This window comes from Colias eurytheme, chromosome 7 (genome assembly GCF_061535395.1).
Source record: "Colias eurytheme isolate Ceu_HAF_F1 chromosome 7, ilColEury1 Martin Lab GWU primary, whole genome shotgun sequence".
Taxonomy (NCBI): Eukaryota; Metazoa; Arthropoda; class Insecta; order Lepidoptera; family Pieridae; genus Colias; species Colias eurytheme.
In genome coordinates this window covers 9,047,512-9,057,642 of record NC_142986.1, presented here as the reverse complement: position 1 = coordinate 9,057,642, position 10,131 = coordinate 9,047,512, and the positions used below count along the sequence as shown (strand labels likewise).

At 31.7% G+C, this 10,131-nt stretch overlaps 2 protein-coding genes across 2 annotated transcripts; one reads left to right on the top strand and one right to left on the bottom strand.

Moving 5' to 3' along the window:
• The first annotated feature begins 1,122 nt into the window (after positions 1-1,122).
• Rrp47 (Ribosomal RNA processing 47) lies at positions 1,123-2,428 on the top strand. The gene has a single exon (XM_090103602.1). The coding sequence runs from the start codon at positions 1,301-1,303 to the stop codon at positions 1,745-1,747; it is 447 nt and encodes a 148-aa protein (XP_089959728.1). The 5' UTR covers positions 1,123-1,300; the 3' UTR covers positions 1,748-2,428.
• Positions 2,429-3,083: 655 nt separating this feature from the next.
• On the bottom strand, positions 3,084-6,155 carry LOC149907232 (ADP-dependent glucokinase). The gene is made up of 3 exons (XM_090103601.1): positions 5,628-6,155; positions 4,885-5,327; positions 3,084-4,510 (listed from the first exon to the last, which is right to left on the bottom strand). The coding sequence occupies exons 1-3, from the start codon at positions 5,960-5,962 to the stop codon at positions 3,819-3,821; spliced, it is 1,470 nt and encodes a 489-aa protein (XP_089959727.1). The 5' UTR covers positions 5,963-6,155; the 3' UTR covers positions 3,084-3,818.
• Positions 6,156-10,131: the final 3,976 nt, after the last annotated feature.

Below are 10,131 nucleotides of genomic sequence, written 5' to 3'. Positions count from 1 at the left end.
TCTGTAGAACCGCGAACACACGTTGCGTATATTATTATAGGCCTAGCCGTATTTGGTTCCAATAGATTTATAAGATGTTATTGTCAGAGTTACTCAAAATGGAGAAATAAACTATCCACGCGAAGATCGACATCCGCGCGGACGGAGTCGCGGGCGGAAGCTAGTTTATAATATTAGTATGGATTATATGAACATGTGGAGTCGGATGAGTTGGATCCAATTGAAAATTAATTTTAAAATACAGGACCTTTTGCTCATGATTTTCGTTGTGTCGAGATTAATTATTAGTATCTTTAGATAAACTGTCGAAATAACGCCGAACGCGATCAAAGTTCCGCGGCCAAATTTACGTTCCGACATATTCGGCTGATATTATGATATAGGCTGTGGATATAGGTATGAAATTCCGTAGTGGTTCTGTACATTTAAATATTATTTCAATTAAATAAAGAACAGCGATGTTGTTTATTATATACTAAGATTATATAATACTTTATCGAATATTTGAACAATTAAAAAACAATTTTTTATAAAAAAAAAACTAAATATAATTAATGTATGTTTATAGTCTGTTAATCCCCCTTTTTAGAAAATAATTACCATAGAATATGTGCCAGGAAAAAAGTCCTACGGCGAAGATATAAACTAAATATGACAGGTCGGCCATGTTGGATAAAAAGGTCATGAGTTGCCGTCCGTTAAACTATGATTTGAACTATATAATAATAAATATAGGCTGTGATGAAACGAAGGATTGCATTGAATTACTTTACTAATGTGTGTGTAGAGTAACACACATACACACTTCATACACCGCCGTCAAAACTGCACTAAATAGCTAAAAAACCATTATACATAATAGAGTAATACTGAAACTATTCCCTACATTTTTGATACTCCTTCGTAAAATAAATAAATTAGCATTCATATTTAGCAATCAGCACAAACAACGAAGTGGTAATTCTATAACCCATTACTCATCTATTTCCTTAATTCTGGGGAAATCTGAATTAAATACTACTGGTAATGTTATTTTGATAGCCAGCAGCGCCGCGTCTACGCTACGCGTATTTTGTGCCAACTGCTACTGTCAAGATGCTATCAGGTACTGTCAAGTTGACTTGACAACATTGAACATACCTACTGCATTATAGTTACAAGAGGTTATGAAGAAAATTGCAATTTGAATTAAGCATTTCAACATTTCATCTGGTTCGAGCGTGTCGCAGATATAGTGTGTTCTTAATCTAACGATAAAAAAGTAATATTCTGAAGAAAATTCATTTTTATCGTATTAAACATGGAACAATCGACCAAGTTAAACTGGGATCTGAAGTATGGTGAGTTAGCCAAAGACGAAGATTTCGTAAACAAATGCGAAAATCTCAAGGAGAATCTAATTGAAGTTCAACAAGTACTTGATAAACTTCTTCCGCTGAAATCACAATACGATAAAATGCCACTACCGGCACAAATTGAATTAGATTTGTTCCTTGCGTTCACTTTGAATTCTCTGCACTGGATCCATTTAAGAATACAGGGAATAGATCCCTCAACGACTCCTTTAATGCACGAGCTTCAACGAGTAAAGGCCGCTATTAAAAAATGGCAGGAGGTCCAGGATCGTGATAAGAGACCCACTATGGACATTGAGGCGGCAAAGAGGTTCATTAAGAGCGGTTTGTATGAACCATATCGCGCAACAGGCCAGCCGCAAAACAAAAAAATTAAATTCTCAGATGATTAAGCGATTTTGTTTTAAGAATTTACCTATTTAAAGACTGAGATATCAGAATATCTATTGTTAATTTGTTATATTTTGTCCATTGAAGACACTAGAATAAGTTTTGTTACCAAGAGTTAACTCTTGGATTTTTAATTATTATATTTACAATACTTACAGACATACTAGATGTGCCTGGATATGTTTGTTTATAGTAATTAGTGTACTCATATAAGTAATTAGTCTTAAGTTTATGTTATGATGAATTATTGTTAGTTTACACATCATCTATGTTTTGGATATAAATTAACTAATTCTAGTTAGGTAACCTGTAATACTAAATATTAATTTATAGAATTTTCAAACCGCCCATCACTGCACAATTATAATATACACAATTTGTATTTGTGGTTGTTATTGTACATGAATTCTTGTATACAATACTAGGAAAAAACTCACAAATTCTAGTCCAATATGTAAATAGTTTGGGGAAATTACCAAATAATAAAACAACTATATAAGAACATATTGATTTAATAAAAAGCCATTGGAGTGTATAATTTGTCCCAAGGAATGTTTGGAGTTTATGGGGTTTATAAATTAACATAAATCATTTCATAGTGTAAGATATAACGATAGTTATCTTAGCTGTAACATTTATACCAATATTGTAACTCTTTGTCTATGAATAAATAAAAAAATGTATTGTGTAGTTTCATTTTATCAACATTGTGTTTCTATAAAAATGATAATAGCTTTTCTTCCTCATTTCGTCAAAATTTTGTTCAATTGAAGAAGAGGTCTTCAAATTAACCCTTGGAAAACATAATTAAATTACTAAAATTTATCTAGTAATAAGTAATAGGTCCATCATCCGCTAACAAGCTACCCCAAATTATTAACCACTAAATCTTTAAAAATTCAATGATAAGCTGTGCATTTTTACCTTATAAAAACAAATAACATTTTCCGAAAATTCACCATGTGCCATCTAATCCCAAAAATAGAGGAAACACTATACATTTTCAAACTAGCAAATAAACATACCTACTTAATTATATTATTTTCATACATTTCACTGGAAAACACAATTTTTGAAAAATTTAATATTAATTTATAATTTAGATCAACCTCTTTCCAAGTGCAATAGTGAGTGAATTATTGCAAAGACAAAAATTGCTTTACGTTACATCTAAATAGGAAACAATTATTGCTATCAAATAATTCATAGTTTATTCATTGAGTTACTATGTACTACGTACTAGAGAGGACATATACACACAGACTACTACACTATTTGTAACACGAGTTAGAGTCAATCGTCTCAGACTATTTTTTTTGTTACATTGATTGGTTTTAATTGATAAGTTTATTTATATTTTTTTAATAAGATAAACAATATTTATTTGTTACATTGATTGGTTTTAATTTAAAAGTAATAAGAGGCACAATATCTACAAAGTGTATGACTCACTACTCACTAGCCGCCCCGCGCCGCGACGCCGCGCTTGTCGCACAGATTTTGTTCGTGGTGTCCTCTCTATACGTAGTAATAATACTCAATGAGTTTATTCAATAAATTTTGATCAGTTGTTATTAATAGGCAAGTATCTCTATCAATAAAATTGATCATCATATTTGTACAAATTAATGTGGAAATTGTAAGCCTAATAAATAGTAAAATTAACATTATAGAACAACAAATATTCAATTAAGACAGACAATATATTAAGTGATATTAAGCTTATTTTAACATTTGTGCATTACCAAAGATGTGGCATGGCACACATTAAAAAATTCGAAATTTTATTATGCAAATAAATAAATAACTAATGACTTAAATTCTTCTTACAGCATGCAATGTGAGCATAAACTTCCCAACAATATTATTTCTAATTGATTCAAATATTATGTCTATCTTGTATGTCTGTAACAACTTTAAAATATATTAGTTAACAATAAAAATGTTTATGATAAGAATCATGTGATATGCACTATTATTGCTATGGTTTTGATCTTGAAATTGATTTGTTCATTGCTAACATAAAATAGTTCATGCCCACTTCTAGCCTTTAGTAACTTGTTCTGACTAATATCATTTCTCCACCTGTAAAACTAAACCAGCTGCTGATATGTTATCCCCTGCGCCTGCAGTCAGCTGAGCCTCTGTACATATAAGTACTGGCGCTACACAAATTTCCACCTTATCCCCATCTAAATCTTCCTCCCAACATGCCACTGGCTTAGTCGGCTCGAAGAACACTCTACTATTGTTATCATTGTCAGTTGTAGTTGAGAAACTATCATCCAGTAATAATTTGGACTTATCAAGTGATATTTTCTGACTGTTGCAAACATATCTGTGTGCGGTCAATGAGGCTTTAGCAGCCGCAGCCTCTGTCCGTTTCCAATCTGAGTTCTTTACTGTTAAAATAGCTTGGTATGCTAATGTATGCACGTGGATACGCGTAATTTTCCTTTTGCTATTGAATTCTACATTTTTCTGACGTATGAGATGGAATGTTTTTCGCATTTGGTCCAATGCAGTCGCTACACGCGGGTTAGAGTCGGCGACCACCATAACTTCGCCGTATTCTAGTACGTTGTATAAATTGGAGAGCTCTTGTTCGTTCATTCCCACCGAGTCAACAAATGGTAATACTTTTGTAGTCAAATGCGTGAGAAGTTCCAAGTCCACGTAGCTTGCCATTTCGAAATGTGAGAGTGTGTTGAGAGGCTGTGATAGAATTTGTTCCTTGACTAGATATAATCTTTCTGCTCTCAAATCTGGAATATAAAATGTTTTTTTTTTATTGTGTAAAGGATTAAAGCATTATAAGAAAAATTAGAGGTACAATTTATTGGGTTCAAATCACACATCATAATTAACTATATGCAACAAAATATTTTTCAACTGTAACATATTTTTTTCTACAGTTATAAGTGGTATATTTTAAATAGGGTGTCAGATTACAGTTTAAAATGTTTTCCAAATTGCATTTTGAGATATTTGAAAGCAATATAAAAAATATCCAATTAGTTTTTGTCAGTATGAGAGGATGTTTGTTACTTTTTCTCATAGATACCTCAACAGCAAAAAAGGCGAATACATTTTTTTTTATGGAGACAAGAGAAGTATAACATACATAACCCAAACTTACCTCTTCCATTCTGTTTAAACGGAAAATTATCCATCATTTGTAGCCCGCTGATAACAAGGAGATTTGGTGTGAACTTCACCAAATGTTCACCAAACTTCTCCAATGAACTTAACAGAGGATTATTCTCATCATTATGCATAATATATCTATTCGCTCGGGGAGATTTATACGCCCCAAATCGTTCATCGGCCTTGTACTCGAGTATCATGTGAATATCGTCTTTTACTTCTTCATTTGGTTCACCGCCAACTATTTCAATTTCTTTTGGAATGTAGGCTTTGAGTTTGTTACTCATTTTTGCGGCTAGCAACACTTTCCAGCCTTCCATGAAGAATCGTTTCGCCATCAATGGAGCATTGCCGCCAATCGCCCATCTTGTGTCTGATAATTTTAATGCTTGTTCCACTAATTCATCAAATAGTTCACTGTTGGACATGAATCGCCTGGAATTCAAAAATTATCACTTGAGTATTAAAGAATTTTGTTACTTTATGATCATGCAATAAAGTTCTTATACTATAAGATAAGATTTTTGTATTATCAATACTAAAAGAATTCTTAATACAAATAATTTTTTGTTTAATGTCAAATCAACTGTTCAAATATAAATGGTTTAATATATTTAACATACATATAGATCAGATTATATTCCATATAAGTCTGCAGCAATTTTTAAATAATTTCGAATAAATTTTATACCTTTTGTGAATAACAATCAGCTTTAGATAACTTGAAATACTCACTCTGCTGCAGCTCCATGTTTGAAAAAATAGGCAAAGCTTTTCAAGAATTCCTGCTTAGTAGTTATTTCGTTGAAATGATCGGGAGCCCCCTTCAAGTCCCTGTGGTCCAATAATGCTGTTGCATTAACAAATAAATCATGACAAGCCCCATATCCGAGCGCGACTTTCGGCTGATTTATACCGACACCAACCGAATTTTCCTTCTCCAAAAACAATAGGTGCTCCTTTACTGGAGATAACCTTACGTCGCCAATATCATTCTTCCTATAATACACTGCATATAACACAATACAGAAAGATAGAATCGAACCTAATTTGATCGGCGTTCCGGCCATTGTTGCTAATTATATATGAATGGATAAGTAACTGGAATGTATTGTACAGGTCTGTTTTATTGTTAACGATTCACGTCATCTCATTTTAATTTTAATGCGTAAATAATGAATTTGATGATTTTATTGTTTCAATGAAAAACACTCCACTTGGCTGACAACGCAACTCCTAATTTTGACTTGTGTCAACGTCAGCTGACATCTCTCACGACTGTCAAATTGTTTTAAATGTCGTGCGTGTGTCGTGGTGGTTTTGGGCATGTTTTGGGCTTAAAAAATTTAATGAGCTCATTGGCATTTTTTCCGTAATTTTTAATAGCTTGGATAAATCAATACAATATGATATTTTCGGCGTGTAAAAGATATAATTCTATGAAATCTGGAACCACAAGTACCTATACAAAAACGAAAAAACTACCTATACTTTTCTTTCATAATAATGTATATTATAGTATTTTATTTTGTATACGTACCTACCACAGAGCAAGTAATATAGTAGTACCTACCACAGTACCAACCACAGTACTGTGTACTCCTACCTATAATAATTATTACAATGAATAGTAAGTTTAGGTAAGTTTTCGGTCGTAAGATTTGAATTCATTCAGAATATGTATGTATGTATTTTGATGTGAGATGATTTACATTTTACAGTATAATAGTAGGATGTTGGATGTTTTATCCGTCCTATTGAAACAGCCGCTTCATTATGTTTCGTTGATTATTGCAACTTGTAGCAGACGACCTTTAAAGGGCACGATATGGTTATAAATATGTTTAGTTTTCTTTCTTTCTTTTCTTTCTTTCTTTCTAGTTCAAAATATAACTAATATCAGTATATTATTCACAGGACTATAAATATATATACGTGACTCAGTTCACGACTAGATTCAATAGTGGCACCTATGCCTTATATGGCGATTGACCAAAGAAGTCCTCATAGACTGTTTTATGATCCAACTGATTGATTGATCACTTTATCGCTAATTTGCGACACCGTTTCGTCAAAATTGATTTATTTTTTTCAAGTACTTGTACTGTATAGTTTTACCCGTATATATTATATTACTCTATGATAGTTTTACTGCACAGTTTCTTATGTAATGTCGTTATACTGTTATAGTAGGTGGGTACTTATCAAATCTTAATTAGGTTACCCACAAATTATTCTTAATTTTATCAATCGTGCATTCAATTAATTTAACAAAAGAGGTTCATTTTAGTAAATTTATGGCTTGATTATAGCGATATAGTTACCTACAAGCCTACTTATTATTTATCAAAAATATTATTAAATTTTTAAGTTACATATTCAAATTGTATTTAGAAGCCCTTTCAAGTTTCAATAGACACGGCGCACCTAATGTATAAAAATGGTGATGATGATGACTAGGTAAATATTTCCAAAATAATGAAACAGGAATTGGGAGATGAAATACCCAATAATGCCAATTATCTGCATTGCTTTTTTCAAAATACATTTACTACTGTATATTGTTTGAATTACGTTTATCATTCAAATGCTTTTTTTATACACATAAATATCTACATCTAATGAAGACTGAAGTAGGTTTAAAACATCTCTGAAGTTATTTATTACAAAATATCGTCCAGTAATCCAGTTGAAGTGGCGCCATATAAACGTTTACATATTACAAATGTTTGACACTCCCTCTAAATATATATCAAACCAAGTATTACTCAGAATAAATCAAGCAAACATCTCGTGTGTGAAACTAAACCGAATTACCTTTTATAGAAGTCAATCGATAAACTGTTATTTAAGTTTTAATAGAAGGTCGTATTGGATATAGGTGAATAGTTGATTCATGCTTTTTGTATTGTCTATGGCCAATGGATTTAATAATAATTAATCGTTATTTGCAGTACTTAGTCCGTAAAATATCCAAGTACTTAAATAATATCTATGTACATGATAAATGATTGGATTAGGTACTTTTTAATTAATAACAAATCCATTAATAGCAAATACATTAAAGTAAAGCTTTCAATTCATCATTTTATGTTATCATCATCACTAACACTACTAGTATGTAGATATAAAACAAAGTCGCTTTCTCTGTCCCTATGTCCCTATGTTAGTAGATGTTTAAAACTACGCAACGGATTTTGATGCGGCTTTTTTAAATAGATAGAGTGATTCAAGAGCTTCTATGTTATTTATTATGTTTTAGACAAAGCGGGTGAGGCCGCGGGCGGAAAGCTAGTCTAAAATATATTTTTTTATTCAGTGTACATCAATGTGTAATACTTATATTTGTATACCGGTATAAAACATTTGAATTAGATTTTCGTGGCGCCGCGCCGCGTGCCCGCGTATTAAAAATAATAATAGGTAGGTACATATACATATATGTATCTAACTGGGATACGAAATCGCCCAATAAAGGCAATTTCATACACGGTGTATACCTAAGTATGTACATAGGACATTTTTGGTTGTAATTTCAACACATATTCAACCGTTTCCCCTACAGGCTGAGTGTTTTCACTGAACCACAGATTAGAGAATAGTTACCATAGTTACTTCGTACTGAACTATTAATTGAGGTTAATTAAGTTTATTTCAAATAGTGGGAAAGCTGTAAACGCCTATCATTATTCAATTGAAATCGATTCTATTGCAACTATTAAATACATCGTGAGAACAAACACAAACTGATTAATAGAAATAAAAATAAAATTTTATCATAAAATCTACGAAGCAGTTTTGTACGTTTTAAAATATTAAACGATTATTTACCTGTAGCCTGTAGGTATATTTAAACATAGATTCTTTGAAATCATTATTGCTGAATCAAAAGATTTTAACAAGAATTCTTATAATTATGAAAAAAAAACCAACTGCTACTTTATGTAGAGTCTACTATTTACCTAGTCAATATTTACTATAATTACCTACGATGATAACCTACAAGAACACTTCATAAGTTAAAATCCGTGCAGCGGTTTGGGCTGTATATCATAAACATATGTACCTACTTAGTTACACTCGAAAAACAAATCCCTTCTTCTTACGTAGTCGGGTACAAACAAACAGATATCACCTCTGCATTAGAGGAAGATGTCTATCTCGTAGCCCTGAGTCTTCTCACCTCGATTCAGGTCTTGTTAAGATTGTTCTCAGAATAATGAAAATGGCTATGGAATTTTACATAAAACTTATGAATTGATTTTATACTTCAAGTAATTTTTTTTTATAGCTAATAATAGTTTAAGGTGATTGCAACGATCTGTTCCCAGCCAATATCCCGCTAGATGGCGCTGAATTCTACATTTCTAGTTTATTTGAGTTTTTGCGTAATTGGAATAGTCATCAAACCTAGGAATAGTCATGGCGGTTACTGAATATTATATTTTATTGAAATATGTTATATCATTGCCTTAAAATCCACCCAATTCGGTAAAATTATGCGTTTTAACATCTGTCATTGCATACAGGGTCGTTTACACACACAGACGTATACAAAAATGATAAAGATTTAACTCTAGATGGCGTGAATGTAAAGCGCGTCACACACGGTGAAGATACTACCTATAATATTTTATCTAATCTAGTAATATTTTATATTACAGTATCTTAAGGTATCCGGTATCAGCGTTCTGACCATCATTTTTCTTTTTTCGCTGTAGAACCGCCATCCTGTTACAAATGACCCACAAAGGAGAATGACCACGGGTGGTATCGGTAAAATTTTAGTTGTGCCACGTATTCGTTATATTGTTAATTCCTATTTGTATTTATAATGATCATATGTATCAATATTAAGTCTTAATTAAACCGGATAAATTGAAATAATAGTAAAAGTAAAAGTTTTTCTTTTGAAACATGTATGACTACGTATGGAATCGGTAAAATACTAGTTGTGTCACGTGTTCGTGATATTGTTAATTCCTATTTGTATTTATAATGATCATATTTATCACTATTAAGTTGTAATTATACCGAATAAATAGAAATAAAAGTAAAAGTTTTGTTTTGACACATACCTATATCTATCTCTCTTGCAAACGTCATATGTCATAGTTTCTATTTGAAATGTCAAATGAATGTGTTCGACGCATTGTTCGATGTTATTTTGAAATATGATATTATGCTGAATTTGAAGTAGCAAATATGATATTATGCTGATCCAAGCATTTTCACTCAA